At 39.8% G+C, this 16307-nt stretch overlaps 1 protein-coding gene across 1 annotated transcript in view; it reads left to right on the top strand.

Moving 5' to 3' along the window:
• COL7A1 (collagen type VII alpha 1 chain) overlaps positions 1–16307 on the top strand; it is a gene marked incomplete at its 5' end in the record, with an annotated part of 134524 nt that overhangs the window by 105551 nt on the left and 12666 nt on the right. The window contains 23 exons of the mRNA XM_083353344.1: positions 30–74; positions 574–609; positions 993–1052; positions 1747–1872; positions 3000–3071; positions 3228–3263; positions 3579–3638; positions 4423–4467; positions 4550–4585; positions 5619–5654; positions 6234–6290; positions 6717–6788; positions 7770–7841; positions 7937–7972; positions 8056–8136; positions 8883–8936; positions 10400–10453; positions 10545–10607; positions 11343–11405; positions 12610–12726; positions 13912–13989; positions 14489–14542; positions 15610–15658. Of these exons, the coding sequence (XP_083209470.1) occupies positions 30–74; positions 574–609; positions 993–1052; positions 1747–1872; positions 3000–3071; positions 3228–3263; positions 3579–3638; positions 4423–4467; positions 4550–4585; positions 5619–5654; positions 6234–6290; positions 6717–6788; positions 7770–7841; positions 7937–7972; positions 8056–8136; positions 8883–8936; positions 10400–10453; positions 10545–10607; positions 11343–11405; positions 12610–12726; positions 13912–13989; positions 14489–14542; positions 15610–15658 (1402 nt within the window). The remainder of the gene's footprint in view (positions 1–29; positions 75–573; positions 610–992; positions 1053–1746; positions 1873–2999; positions 3072–3227; positions 3264–3578; positions 3639–4422; positions 4468–4549; positions 4586–5618; positions 5655–6233; positions 6291–6716; positions 6789–7769; positions 7842–7936; positions 7973–8055; positions 8137–8882; positions 8937–10399; positions 10454–10544; positions 10608–11342; positions 11406–12609; positions 12727–13911; positions 13990–14488; positions 14543–15609; positions 15659–16307) is intronic.

Genomic DNA, 16307 nt, shown 5'->3' with positions numbered 1-16307 from the left:
TCTAGATTATTTCTATATTTTTATAATAGGGTAATCCTGGAAGTCCGGGGATACCTGGAGATCCTGGAGAAGATGTAAGTGTTTTGGAATGTACAATATAGTAATTGTATGATTGCAGAATCTGCAATGGCTTAGTAGAAATATAATACCCCATGTGGGTTTTGGCCAGATGAAAAGACTCAGTTGTGAAGAGTTATGATCTGAAAATGAATAATTATTTTTAAAGGAAGATATCCTAATTTAGTCAAATACACTAAAATATGCCTAATATTAAATCCCTTCCTGAAGAGGACTTTTACTGTTGTTGTTTTTTTAAATTTCAAAATAGAATCTAGACTGCAATATACTGAGACAACGTATTCCCAACACTAAATAACTTCTTGTGTTCAAGAGTTTTTACATATTAAAATTTGATCTCAAATACTTTTAATAGACTGTTTTCTCAGGAGATATGTTGGCTACTTGTCTTCTTTTCTGTTCTGATTCTGAAAGATTTCGTGTGCCTCCTTCTACCTTTGCGTTATTATCAACCATGGAAACAGTAATCTATGATATATTTCTGAATTTTAATAGGGAGTCAAAGGATCACCTGGGATCAAAGGAGAAAAGGTATATGGTGATTGTCATATATTTTGTTCCTGATTCTATAGAAGATATGTGCTTAATTTTTAAGAAGTTTAAATAATACACAAAATACTAGAGTGTTTATTTTAGTCATTAATTCCAGCGTAGCATTCTGAGAAATTCTCAAATCATGTCTTTCAAAGTATGGGTAGGAGATCACAGCATAGAGAGGAATGCCTACAAAAGAGCACCCAGGAATCGCTGTGTTTCTTCAGAAGTACAGCATGAACCTATTGTGTTTTAGGAAGAACTATGAGAGTTCTCAGGGAGTGCAGTCTGTGAGGAATGCTCCACCAGCATGGTTTATTCACATAATTTATGTATCTGTGCATTACATTATTTTTTTTTTCTTTCACTGTACCATTTAGGGTTCAGTTGGAATTGGCATCCAGGGACCCCCTGGACAGGATGGACCTCAAGGCTTAAAGGTAATTTCTTTTTCTATGCTACTGTCCCAAAATGACTCCATTCTTTTCTTCCCCTTATTTCATGATACACTTCTAACTTCTTATTTCATGATACACTTCTAAGGACTCCTCATTTTCAACTTTTTCAGAACTGTTGTTTGTGGACAGCTCCTGCGAAATTAAATTGGTGATTCTATATAGTAAGACAGTGGTTCTCAACCTTTTCTTCACCACGAACCCCCTATAAATACCTTTTGTGGCTACAGCCACGGACCACCAAGACTTAACTGAAGATTTAAATCATAACATTTCTTCAAACCTTCATGTACCCCCTGTGACGACATCACAGACTCCCAAGGGTCCACGGACCACAGGTTGAGAACCACTGCAGTAAAAGATTCTGGAGAGTAATTTTCTTAAAACCTACAACAGTAGATTGGAGATTTAATTTCTCAGATTAACCTTTAAAAGTTAGAATGTCTTGTTTCTGCATGCTATATCCTATATATCATTCTTATCATTCTTCACTTGGAGTTTTGGTCAAGTCAAGAAACATTTTCAAATCACTTAAATTTGAAAATGCTCAAAATGGGGAAGTATATTCGTGTATTTATAATTCTTTCTTCTCAAATGTTTGAAGAACAGCGACACAAAAGTCTTGCAGCTTCTTAGCTTATTCTGACGCCTAACACCATGTATTGTGCTTTATTTTCAGGGAGATCCTGGTTTACCTGGCCTACCAGGCCCACCTGGTTCACCAGGTGCAGTTGGAACTCCTGGCCAGGCTGGTCTGAGAGGAGAAAATGGAATGACTGGCCAACCTGGACCCCCAGGAGAGAGGGTAAGGTTGATAATTGCTGTTGTCATCCAATCCCATGGCCTGGTGTGTTCTCTGAATAAAGGAATAACAACCTCTCTAGAATCCACATTGAATTAGTATTCCATCACTGATCATTCCTCTTTTTCATGAGGATTGCTCTCTTGTTCTGGATTTCTCCATAATGATGAGTAGTCTTTAGATTTGTTCTTTGTCTCAGCACTCAACCTATGCCTAAAGACAAATGTCACATTACTTTAACTGATTCACTAGGTTTTATGCAGATGGAAAATTCTGGGTCCTTGGCCCAAATGCTGAACTCTGTTCCCCCAATCTTCCTCCCATTCTGTCCTCAATGTTATTCTGTTCCTCCAATCCTCATCCCATTCAAGGTACTAGTAATGGTGTTTAAGGCCCTACATGGCAGGGGTCCGGAGTACCTTAGGGAACACCTGCTGCCGGCATCAATCTCCCTGCGCCCTGTGCGTTCCCACAGAGAGGGTCTCCTCAGGGTGCCACCGATCAGAGAATGTCGATTGGTGGCCCCCAGGGGGAGATCCTTCTCTGTGGGCGCTCCGGAACTATGGAATCAGTTACCGGTTGAGCTCCGGATGGCGCCCGATCTTCGCTCCTTTCGCCGCGATCTGAAGACGTTTTTGTTTGCACAAGCCGGCCTAGCCTGATGGGGGATTGGTGGGGTTTTTTATTCTTGTATTTTTATCGTTGTATCTTTGGGGTTTTATAATTGTAGCATATCAATTGTTTTAAAATCGGGCAATTATTTAATTTCCTTTTAATATTTGTAACTTTGTATTTTATTCTTGCCCGTGAACCGCCCTGAGTCCTCAGGGAGAAGGGCGGTATAGAAATATTATTAAATTAAATTAAATTAAATTAAAATTCTGTCCTCCACTTTAAAGTTGAAGAAACTAATCGTGTATAACTGATAGAAAGAGAATGCCTTGTGTCAATGATTTTTTCCCCATAATGTACATTTATATCTTCCCCATATTTAAGTATAGGCCACCAGTGTGTAACTCTGCTCATACAACTGGAATGCAGATTCCAATAGATTTCATTAGGAGTAACATGAACCAGGCTTCTCCTGTTTGGACTTAAGCCTCTGGATTGAAAGATATTTTCCTTATTAGGGTTTGACTGGCTTCCCAGGGAGAGATGGTACTGCAGGGTCACCAGGTCCTCCAGGACCCCCAGGACCACCAGTAAGTAATGAGGGGGTTGGAAAGCAGTTTAATGAGGACTGTATGTACAGTCTGAATCATATCCTCTGTGTTGCATTGCTACACGCACATGTTCTTTGCTGTCTGAAATATTAATTATTTTTATTATTCCCTTTTCTTATGATCGCTTTATTGTAGGGTACTTCAGGCACTCCAGGAGTAAAAGGTGACAAGGTAATCACATCTGCTTCTCCAAGATAACTTATTCTAATTTTTGCGCATTCTGCAATCAGTCATTTCTTGGATTTACCATTAATAAATGAGGTGTTAACCTTCAAAATATAGAGATTAAAGGAATTAGAAGGAGCCTCTACTTCCTGCATAGCTACTATTTCTAGAGACCTTTTTCTTTTTTCTTTTCTTTTCTTTTTTTTAAATCATTCAGTTCTGATAAAGCTTACGTGCCTAAAAATAATTCAAGAAAGATGCTGGAAATAGCAACAGAATCCACTGATAGGTCTTTCCTTTTGTCATATTCTGCTTTTTTAGGGGGATACAGGTATTGGACAACCAGGACCTAGAGGAGAACGAGGAGATCCAGGATCTCGGGTAGGTATTTTACCCTGACTCTTAACATCATGATCCAGGCATGGTGATATTGTATGGGTGTGTAAAATATTTTGAATAATTTGAGTGCAAAACTTGACGAAACTCCTCATTTCAAAATTAAATTTATTCAAGAGAAGCAAGATAGGCTTCTTTTTCTTTTTTGAGATTGAGATGGAGTATTCCAAAGTTCGCACTCTTTTCAGCTCTGAAGATTTCTTAAGTTTTCGAAGGCAGTCTGTTTCTCAATCAAAAGAACAGTTTCAAACTGGAAAACAGAGAAATTTTGACAACTCAGAGCCCAGAAGTTTGAAACATGATGTGTGTTGCCTACTCTTATGCTGGAATTCTAATCATATTTGACCAAAAACAAAAGATGAGTGCACAGAACTAACTGTGCTAGATATTGCATGGTCTGAAGCAGAAAATATTTACTAACAGTACTGTAATATCTAGTTTTTCCTCCTATTGAGGCAAAGGATGGATATTTAGACTCTGTAAACTAAAATTGGTTAGAGATTCTATCCCAATATAATTTTGGGTGAAAACAAATATTATTAAAATATTCAAAAGCCATACTTTATAAAAGCATTTCTCCATTCAGAAAAGGACTGTGAAGTTTAAAATGTTGGAATAAAATATGAATTTCAGTGTGTCATTTTGGGGTTTATCAGCTGTCTGAGTTTTATGGGAAATTCCCAGCTTTGTCTTGATGTACAGTTGTCCCCCTCCTTTACCCCGGTTATTCTTTTGTTCTATTATGAATGTTTTATTTGTCTTTCCTCAGGGTGAAGATGGGCGCCCAGGTCTGGAGGGAGATCGGGGGCCTGCTGTAAATATCTCAGTCTTCTTTCCTCTGTTTTATCTGGTCCTAAGCATAAACATTTTGCATTTAAGCATTCTTTTGTCTTTAGGGCCCTCCAGGAAACAGAGGAGAGAGAGGTGACAAAGTAAGTAAGAGTGGGGTGGGGCAGTTGTTAGGAGGAGTAGAATGTTCCTGCTCTGTCCTATTTCTAATGCTGAAAAATAAAATCACTTTTGTTAGGCATATGGTGATAGCCTACAATGTTGGGTTGAAAATATATTAAACCATGATGTTGTGACTTTAAGATGTTAATTGGCCAATGGGTGTGTAAGTGTTCTCATGGCCATAAGAGGGAGCTAGGAACGTAGCTTCTCTCTCTCTGAATTCACTGCTCTCTACTGTTACTGTTTTTGCTCTGTTTTGCTGTACTGTTGGTTTACTACTGTGATAAACCTGTACAACTGTGTATTGACCTCTGGACTGGTAAGAAGACTTTGTATTTTAGATTATTCCTTGGACTATTGCTATTGTGTATGACCTGGACTGTTTATTTTTGACTGTGCATTTTTGTTCTTACACCACCTCAAAAGTAAAATACTTTTTGTTCTTCACAACTCAGTGTACTCTTGTGGTTACTGTGTGACTCTTACTGCTCTCAGTACCCTTCCTTGTCTGTGCAACTCTTTGGTAACACAAGGAGACCTCTGCGCAACAATCCTTAACAACTTTATTAATACAATTTTAGCTTTGGAATGAGTGAAGAAAAGTAACTAAACATCTGGCATTTCCTGTTCCCAAGCACCTGTATGCTGCAAATCTGAATTATGTCAAAAGAAAACACCTTTTGGATAGACAAAGAATCAGCCTGTAAAACATGCATAATTACAGTGTCCCCTTTCCCTTACATTGCTTATCTAGTCCTCATAATAAGTTGGCTGCTTTTTAAGCAAGGACCCGGGCCACAGTGAGTTTTCAAAATATCCCTACCGAAGTCTAACTCTTTAGATTCCTGGAGGCAAGGGCTTATTATCTTAGTTTCTGCTGTGAAGTACCATGTATTATAATTATTAGCCTTAATACCAACCATCTATATATTTATAATCCAACTGATCTAAGAGTGCTAGATCATTGACAATAATTATGTAAATTAATTTATAATTATACTTTTTTTCTCTTAGGGTGACATTGGACTTATGGGGTTGAAAGGAGACAAAGTAAGTATCACAGTTTTGGAAAGATTAAGTTGTGATTAGTGGTGATACCTGTGCAGTGCCAAAATAAACTTTTTTGGCAAGTGGGCAGCCTTAGAAAATACATGACTGAACAAACAAACTCTTCAAAGCAAGCCAGCATCTATACAAGCCCACTGACAAAGTTATAGCAAAAAAATATTTTCATCTGATAGACATTAGCCTAACCTTGAAAAAGATGCAAGAAATCTCCAAGTCCCTACTTTTACCAAATTGCATTATTTGAAGGGAGAAGGCATTCAAACTCAATCACACAGAGATTTTGCAGGCAAAAGTTGCAAGGTTGAGTCTTGGGTTTCTCCAGGTAGGACTAGCAGAAATTATGACATGAATCCCTGATCATTTCCTAGCTGTGAGGTAATTGATTACTTTTCCCAGAATTTATTTATGGGTTGGTTTTTGCCATGTTTCAAACAAAATATTTTATTATGGAACAGTTGATATTTGTACTACAGAAAAATTGTATTAGTTCAGAGCAGAAATGAAAACAGAACAATTGAAGTATTTAGAATCTTCTTGATTGTCATATTTTCTCAATTATAGGGAGATACTGTCATTGTGGAAGGCCCACCAGGTCTGAGAGGGAACAAAGGAGAACCAGTAAGTAATATGGCAAACAAAAACTCTAATTTCTGCTGTAGTTAAATGGCATCACTTGTTTTTTTTTTTAAAAAAATTCTCTTTTTAAAAATCAATCTGTATGCTCTTCCATAATAGCACTTCAACTTTGTTATTAATTCTCTTGCCAATGGTTTTTTTCCCCCCTTCCATTCAATTGTGTCTGATTCTGCCTGGACAAGTCCTTGCAGTTTTCTTGGCAAGGTTTTTCTAAAGTTGTTTGCCTGTTGCTTTTTTTGAGGGCTGAGAGAAAGTGACTGGCCCAAGGCTACCTATCTGGCTCCATGCCCAAGGCAAGATTAGAATCCACACTCTCCCAGTGTCTATCCTGGAACCTTAACCACTATATCAAACTGGCTCTCATTAATGATTTAAAAGGTATATTTTTTTTCTTTTGCACTTTCCTAGGGAGAACGTGGCCTAAAAGGAATGGAAGGGGACAAGGGTGACAAAGGAGATCACGGAATCATTGGAGAGAAGGTACTGGGTCAGATCTTTGGGCTGCATTTATCACCATAGGCAAGGCATGCAGATTGTGTCAAGCAGGTAAGAGAGCAGGCAAAGGGCCCATCTTTAGCTGTATCCCACACAGATACGGCAAGAGGCTGGCTCCTCAAAAGTGCTAAAATTCTTCCTAAAAATCCTGCACACTCTAGGGCAGGGGTCCCCAACCCCCAGTCCGTGGGCTAGTACCGGGCCGCGGCATGCCAGCAACCGGTCCACACAAACAAGCAAAGTCCCATCCGTGAGATGCAGGCAGCACACAAAACCTCCGGTCCATGGAAAAAACCTCTCTCCACGAAACCGATCCCTGGTGCCCAAAAGGTTGGGGACCTCTGCTGTAGAGGCACTGAGGGCTAAAGGGACCAGTGCCTGTATTAGAGTGCAGAAGATGAGTTAGAGTGAAGGAATTGGTAAGGTCAATGACATCTCTGTGCATCACCTGAAAGCATTCCATACAGAACCTTTTCATCCTGCAGGTTTCAAATGTCCTAGCTGAATTTTGTAACTTTTTTCATTGGAAGGGGTGGGGCATAGTCAAAAGGCAAAATTAGGTCTTTTCAAAGCTCACACCCACTCTTTGTAGTTCCCGACAGTTCTGGTGCTGCTGCAGAGTTTTCTGTTTGCTCATTGTGTCTCCGAGTTATGAAACTCTGCATGTTGCCAGATATTTATTAATCTACATGAATATGTGTAGATCGCTACTGAAAAAGGCAGTCTGTATATTTAAGTGTATCTCGTCCATCTATCTACCAAAACAATAAGGACTTTCTGGAATACTGTACAAGAGCACAATTCAATAGAGAATCCATTAAAAGCATTATGCCAAGTTTCATATGAAGAAGAATTATGAATACTTTCTTTTTTCTTGAGCACAGGAATTAGATAGGCATTTTTCTCTCTCTCTCTCTCTCTTGATCTGACACTCATGTTTGTCTGTGATTTGCAATTTTAACTTAGGGAGTAAAGGGTGAGCAAGGTGAGAAAGGATCCACAGGCTTCCCTGGTGCACGAGGACCCAGTGGGCAAAAGGTAAGAGATTATTTCTTCATTCATGGTTGCGTATCTACTGGATGGTTTCATTTTCCGATCAGGTGTCTACATACTGGCTGTTTTCCTTTACACAGGGAGAAATTGGTAAATCAGGAGAACCAGGAGAGCCGGTGAGTGCTCTTTATGTGTTGCCGCTTCTGCCTACAATTGTACAGTTCCATGTATCACTTTGCCTTCATCTTTATTTCTCCAGGGTCAGTCTGGAAAGGATGGTATTCCTGGAACCAGAGGGGAGAAAGGAGAAATGGGACCTATTGGAATGCGAGGCCCAAAGGTGCGATCTACCATGGTTATTTTTTATCTTCTTATAAGTTTAAGAGATTCTCTCCAGGTCATATAGAGCTGATCACAAAGATTTGTAAAGCTGATGCAAGGAGAGGAGCATATTAGCTCAGAAAAGAGCTACCTGTACCTGTACAATGGAGTCAGAAGCTACCTATTCATGCTATGGTGGCACAGTGCTTAGAATGCAATACTGCAGGCTAATTCTGCCAACCGCCAGCAGTTCGATTCTCACGGACTCAAAGTTGACTCAGCCTTCCATCCTTCCAAGGTCAGTAAAATGAGGACCCAGATTGTTGGAGGCAATAAGCTGAGTCTGTAACTGCTTAGAGTGGGCACTGTGAAGCAGTATATAAGTCTTAAGTGCTATTGCTATTAGGTTTAACTGCAAAAAGAGCAGTCTAGCCCTTTTACTGACAAGGAGGTCTAACCTCTGCATGCCAGTTTGCATCATGTTTCACAGGAGATAAAACCTTGGACAGAGGTTCAGGGTTTTTTTTAATCAGGCTTTTATTTTACTGATTTCTTGTAGATTTCAAAGTATTGTTTTATAAATTGTCATGGTAGGATTTGTAGCTTCTTTAATGTTTGTATTATATTTGATACAGGATTTTTGTTTCTTTTCTTTTCCTCTCTTCTTGTTTTTAGAAAAACATTCTAAAAATATGTACAATCAATTATTGGAGAAGTGCATCAATGTTATCTTTATTTGCGATGCTCATTTTATTTCTGTTTCAGGGTGATCGAGGAATGAAAGGAGCCTGTGGCCAAGATGGAGATAAGGGTGAGAAGGTGATTGCCAGATTTATATTATATTTATATTTATTAAATTTTTATACCGCCCTTCTCCCGAAGGACTCAGGGTGGGGTACAGGGCAATAAATACTAAAAGACAAAATACAAAAGTTAAAAAACAATGAAATATTATGCCCGATATATACAATAATTAAAAAACCATGTTAAAACCCCAACCCCCAAACCCATCAAACCAGGCCAGATTGCTCAAATAAGTAAGTTTTTAGAACCCGCCGGAAGGAGCGAAGGTCGGGGGCCATCCGGAGCTCAACCGGCAAGCGGTTCCACAGGTCTGGCGCGCCCACAGAGAACGCCCTCCCCCTGGGGGCCACCAGTCGACATTCTTTGATCGGAGGCACCCTGAGGAGGCCCTCTCTGTGGGAGCGCACTGGACGGAGGGAAGTTGACACCAGCCGCAGGTGTTGCCGTAGGTAATCCGGACCCATGCCATGTAGGGCTTTGTAAGTCATTACCAACACCTTGAATCTCACCGGCAACCGGCAGCCAATGCAGCTCGCAGAGCAGAGGTATAACACGGGAGTATTGGGAGATTCCCAACACAACTCGCGCGACTGCATTCTGCACCAGTTGGAGCCTCCGAGTGGTCTTCAAGGGCAGCCCCATGTAGAGAGCATTACAGTAGTCCAAATGAGAGGACACGAGCGCATGAGTGACTGTACGCAAGGCATCCTGGTCCAGATAGGGCCGCAACTGGCGCACCAGGCGAACCTGGGCAAAGGCCCCCCTAGTCACAGCTCCAATATGATTTTCTAAAGAGAGCTGTGAGTCTAGGAGGACCCCCAGGTTGCGCGCCCTATCTACGGGGGGCAATAACTCACCCCCCATGGCAAGAGATGGAGTAAACTGAATTTCCCGGGATGCCGGCACGAACAGCCACTCAGTCTTGTCAGGGTTGAGCCGAAGCCTGTTCCTCCCCATACAGACCCGGACCGCCTCCAGGCAACGGGACATCACGTCAAGGGCATCACTGGGGTGGTTTGGGGTCGAAATGAAAAGCTGGGTATCATCAGCATACTCTTTGATTGCTTTGCATTATGAGACATTAAGCAAAAAACTAAAAAAGATTTGTTTTTAAGGTGTATAATGATAATTTGGAATATTGTAAGAAAATGGAAAATGGGAATTGAAAATATACAGCCCTCTGAAGAGAGAATTGAAATTAACAGTAAAAAATAAATTATTTTTTTCCTTCTACTTCGGCTACCCTCAGGGTACATACAAGGCTTTCCTTCTTAAGTGGAAAATTGTGGACGTTTTCAAAGCATTGTTTCTGTATACGCAGAATCTGTATACAATAATTATTATGTAAATAATAACTTGGGGGATCTTTATCATAGTGAAGCCCCTCACTAAATAGAATAAGCCTGTTGCAGTTTTGGTGTCCACATTTCCTTTTGCCTTTCCCTTTCCAGCTAAAACTTTGTTCCCTTCTGTTCTAGGGAGAGCCAGGGTTACCAGGCCGAACGGGCCTTCTTGGAAGGAAGGGTGATCCTGTAAGTGTTTCAAGTGTCTTTCAATGTGGAAGTAGAGCCGGTCATATATTTGGACAGAACAGCCTATACCTTTTGCTTTTTTTTTCCCTAGGGAGAGATTGGCATGCCTGGGGCCCCAGGAATCCCTGGAAAGGAAGGCCTTATTGGTCCAAAGGTATAGAATAATGAAAACATGATATAATAATATGTAGAAATACAGCATAGAATGGTATAGGGCAGACCTGGTTGGAGAATTCTGAGAGCTGAAGTCTGCACCTCTTCACGTTGCCAAGGTTGAGAAACATTGGTATAGAGTAATGAGATTATATGGGAAGAAAAGTAAATGCTAGCTCTGCAAACGAAAGGTATATGACTCTAAGGAGCTTAATGGCTGCTGTCAAAGATGCCAATACTATGGAGTTCTGGGAATAGAGGTAGCCCACATTTGCTGTATATGCTAAGGTGTCAGTAGATCAGTACTGAAGTATTGATCGGGGGGAAAGGTTGTGAATATCTTGCCCCACATCCCAGAGAGGGTTCGCACCCACAATTCAGAGATTGAGGTTGCCTTATAATATTGTTGTCTGTGTAAGATTTGAACTTACATAGTTCAAATGTAAGTTGAGAACGGTGCTGTCTCCATTTTGGTTGGAAATGGTGCTGCCTCCATTTTGATTGGTTCAACCAATCACCAATAAATCAGCCTTTATAATTTTTGTTATCATGAAGTAAACTTTTTTGCATATGTAAGATACATACACCGATATGCATACATAAACACACACACACACACACACACACACACACGTACACACACACACATATACTTGGGGGAGTGGGATATGACTAGATAATTTGCTTCTATACAAATCAAACCATTTTTATATTTATTTATTTATTTTCCTTATAGGGTGACAGAGGATTTGACGGCCAGAAAGGATCCAGAGGCGATCAGGGAGAAAAGGGTGAAAGGGTGTGTTATTCTTTCACTTACAAATAATTGGGCGGGGAGGGGGGGGGGAATCAATACAATAAAATCTGCATACTTTTAAAATCCAGAAACAAAAGAAATGCCATGCTTTTAAAAGCTGTACTTGGAGATAAATAGATATAGATCAGTGGTGTCAAACTGCTGGCCCACGGGCCAAATGCGTATGGTGAAACCGTGGCCACCCCTTTGCCAGCAATGGAAAAAAAATTCGCAATACATTGCAACATGTCACGTGACGTTGCGAGTTTGACACCCATGATATAGCTGATATAGATAGATATGGGTATGTATAAATGAATACATAAAATCCTTACTTTGGATGAATTCATCTATTTAATTTGCTATCAAAGCAATAGAAATTCACAAAGTAATCTTTTGGTTTTCTATTTCAAACTGCCTAGATTTCAATCCCTTTGAGAGCCAGTTCTCACAATAGGAGAACTGTTTGAAACCAAACTTGTCCCACATTAAAACAACAGATGAAACAATTCCTACCCAAAAAATAGTAGTTTGAAACCTTGATTTCATTATAACTAGGGCTTGTATTTGATACACAGCAGTTGCTGGAATTCTTTTCATGATCACTTTTATTAGCTTTAGTCTTAAAAATAAATCTTTGTATCAGAGTTTACTTGTGATACATTAAATTACTTGTGGTTATATCTTATCTTCTGGAGTCATTGTGCAATTATGTGCATAATGAGGATAATACAATCAGTAATGCTTATATGGTTCAATAAACCTGGTTTATTGAATTATACAAATAAGGGGATATCACTCAAAGTTAGAAGTCTTAAATGAGTTTTTATAGTATAATCCTTACTTGATTCATAGAGATCTTAAATTGAGATTACTTTTCCTTATGTATAATCTTCTGCATGAAATCAGAAACAATCAACAGGATTGACAAAGCCAAAATTGTCTTGAACATTGCCTTCAAATTTTTTTCCCCAAAAATATGATATAATAAAAAGAAATTTGCTCTTTTTAAATATTTATAAACAATTGTAACAAGATTGAAATACTCCATTCTGCAAAAATTAATCAAATGTTTAAATAGAAATTCTGTTCTGATTCCATACAAACACTAACCTAGTTAGCAGAATATTGATCCACACAGAAGCAGGATTAAATTTCTTTGCAAGCAAAATCTGTATATAAGAATTCTTCAAATCTCTATTGGTAGGGTACTCCAGGCATTATAGGTTCCCCAGGCCCTGTAGGAAATGATGGACCCCCTGGGCCTCCTGGTCCACCTGGCAACATTGGCCCGAAAGGCCCAGAAGGAATTCAAGGGCAGAAAGTAAGTATTTGCCATTACACTATTTGATTGTTATTGTCAAAATTCTAGGTCAAGGTTTCCCAACCTTGGCAACTTGAAGAGTGTGGACTTCAACTTCCAGAATTCCCCAGCTAGAATAGCTAGACTAGCTAGCTGGGGAATTCTGGGAATTGAAATCCATGTGTCTTAAAGTTGTTAAGGTTGGGAAACCCTGTTGTATGTTATCATCTGCAAAAATGCCTGATAGAAGCTTTTATGTCCTGGTACTCCTTTTAATACAAATGATAAGCAAGTATTGCATTTTAATCTCAACGAAAGAACAATGTGGCTGGACTACACTTTGCCTTTTCCTCTTTTGCTCATTCCTTTCCACTCTAGGGGTGGACATAAACCAACTAACTCTAAGTCCAACCTTTAGTAGCTTACTCCTATGCCAACCTTTAGCAGGAAGTAGATTCTTAGGCTCTTGGCTAATGATATCCTGGGCAAGGTGCAGCTCTCAAAATATAGGTGCTACATAGAAGTCCACCAGTGCTTGAGCCATCGCATTCTGGATCAGATGAGGCTTCCAAGGGGTCATCAAGCGCAGCCTGCATAGGATGAACTGGAGTCATCCAAATGGGAGATGATTGAGACATGAGCAGCTTTATGAAGAGCCCCCCAGTTTAGAACTGGTTATAACTGGTGCACAAGACATAGCTGCAAAGCCATGTGAGCTGCAGCTGTATCACCTGCTCCTTGAATAGGTGCTGTGAGTCCAAAGCACTCTGAATGTATGAATCGGTTCCACACAAAGACAAATGATATGCTAATCTCAGTTCTTTTTAAAAAGTAGAGTCCCTAGCTTTAAACCTATTTTCCTTCTCTTCTTCTTTTTCCATTTCTTCCAAGAAATAAAAACAAGGCAGATCGCTGTATTGAAAGCAATAAAACCTAAAATTAAACCATTAAAAGTGTCCAAAATAGCCCAGAGACCATTAGTATTATGATTTATCATCACTAACATCATTAGTATTATTTAAGTGGTGCACAGTGATACAGGTTGATAAAATTTACCCCTTCAAATACCGTTTCTGGGAGGGGAGGGAGGGAGAGAGGGAGAGAGAAAGTAAGGAAGGCTAGAGAGGGTGTCTGGCCCTATGAAATGACCCCACTTTGAGGGTCCTATGTGATGAGATGATAGATGTGCTTGGTTTCCTGTTGTAGGGTGAAAGAGGCCCTGCAGGTGAGAGAGTTGTAGGAGCGCCAGGACCACCAGGCATGACTGGAGAAAGGGGAGACCAGGTTTGTAAATACATTGTGAACTATCTTTACTTACCAGAATACTTTCGCTTTCGCTCCATCCCTATCTCTGAATTAAGGGAGGAGGGGGGGATGAGCAAACTCTAACTCAACAGCTACTTGGATATTCTTGAATATTTTTCCAAATATGTCCTGGCTATGCCATATATAATTGTGAAGTTTGTCTGTTCCAAATAGATTGACCAGAAACTCTTAGGTTCACCTATTCATTGATGTCCATCCAGTTTGACAGAAGATTTAATGTGGTTGGGCATGCTATTTAAACCTACTGTGATTTCTTTAATAATCCATGGTGTGGCCTTATCTGTAAAACCAGTCAAAATTGGAATGATGTCAAGCTCATTTGTCTTTGTTGTTATTTTACCTATAGGCTTCATTATATTTTTTTAAACAAATGAAAATGTATATCTCAATGAGCATATTTTTAAGCTCCAAATGCTCTTGACTTAATAACTTCGTTGGTTTGTTTGTATGTTGACAGGGAAGTCCAGGGCCTGATGGCTTAAGAGGAGAAAAAGGAGTACCTGGCATGACGGTAAAGGAAAAGGCTTTTCCAATAGAAAAGAACATTTGTTTATTGTTTTGGCCAGTTTTCTATTAGTGAATGAAATTGAAGGCCAGAATTGGGATGCTAAATCAGAATTGGGATGCTAAGCTTGTCATTCAGAAGGTCGGCAGTTTGGCGGGTCGAATCCCGAGTGCCATGTAACAGAGTGAGCGCCTGTTGCTCGTCCCAGCTTCTGCCAACCTAGCAGTTCGAAAGCACGTAAAAATGCAAGTAGAAAAATAGGGACCACTACGGTGGGAAGGTAACAGTGTTCCGTGCGCCTTTGGCATCTAGTCATGCCGGCCACATGACCACGGAGACGTCCTCGGACAAGCGCTGCCTCTTCGGCTTTGAAACGGAGATGAGCACCGGCCCCTAGAGTTGGAAACGACTAGCACGCATGTGCGGGGTAACCTTTACCTTTACCTTTAAATTCATTTTAGGTGGCTGCAGTAGCAGTTTGTTCTTTCTTTGACAAAAGTTACATTTAATTAAGCACTCTTCTTGATTGCTCACATTTTCGAAGTCTCTCATCTGTTCTTTGCTTTGACATGGAGGCTGCTTTGAAAGGTTTTGATGAAGGAAATGGAAGGGATTATTCCCCACATTTATGGAGGACTAGACAGAGTACCGCCTTGGGAGCAGACCTTGCCCTTTGAAATATCCTTCCCTTTGAGATTTAGCAGGCCCCTATCCTTCTCTCCTTCTAGAAAGCCTCAGAGTGCTGGTTCCCCCCACATGCTTTCGGGTACAGTAAAGTTGTATATTGATGATGTGGCGGTGTAGTTGAGGGGGATATAGGGAGTGTTTATTATTATTTTATGTGGGTCTTTTTTGCAGTTTTTATTGCTGTTTTTGCTTGGGTAATGGTGCATAATATAAGTAAACAGTCATAACGTAAACACATTACACTTTAAGAAATAAATGTATTATTGCTTTATGATAAACTTTCAAGAGTCCATTTGGATTGTGGTGGGGTATCTGTGCACTCAATAAATAAATAAATGAATGAAGAGCAGTTTAGCTTGTTAATATTTGCTTTGTGCTTTTTGCAGGAAGAAGAGGTCCGACAATTTGTCAGGCAAGAGATGAGTCAACATTGTGGTAAGGCCCCCCTAAGGCTAACTGGACTCTTCAACCCTGTCATTTCCCCTCTGTAGACTCTTCATATCCATATTCTCATTTTCTTGTAAACAGTTTAGCTTATAGCTGCCCTGGACAATGCTGAAGCATAGTTGTTCAATGGGATGGCTATGCCTTGTGTTTTTCAAATGCTCTTTTTAGGAGTGTGCTGTTTGATGCAAATCACTCAGTAGGTTAAAAATCTGGGATTAGAATCCATTTTATTTTTTAAAAACTGGATGTGTGCTTACTGGGGAAATTGCAGACGTGTTTGCAGCAGTGGGGAGGATTTTGGATGTACTGTTTCCTCCAGGGCTGTTCAAAATCCTGTACCATATCTAGTTGTTCTTGAGGAAAACAAATCTGATACTCCTACCTTGTTTTTTATACACACAAGAGGCAGCTAGAGACAATTTCTGTAGGGGGGAAAATGGGAAATCAGACATGAAGTTTTTCACAGGACAAGCAGTGTTTGTAAAGAAAAATCCTCAAAGAGTAACTTGTAAGAAAGTACTGTTGAGAATGATACTTATGTGAAAGAAAATGATAGGCTTTATTTAGGAACTAACTTCATGATACATAAGTTATCAAAATCTATCTATAACTAAGTTCTTTTTGTTTGACCCCACCG

Source organism: Vipera ursinii, assembly GCF_947247035.1.
Source record: "Vipera ursinii genome assembly, chromosome: 2".
NCBI lineage: Eukaryota > Metazoa > Chordata > Lepidosauria > Squamata > Viperidae > Vipera > Vipera ursinii.
This window is presented reverse-complemented; position numbering and strand designations above follow the sequence as displayed.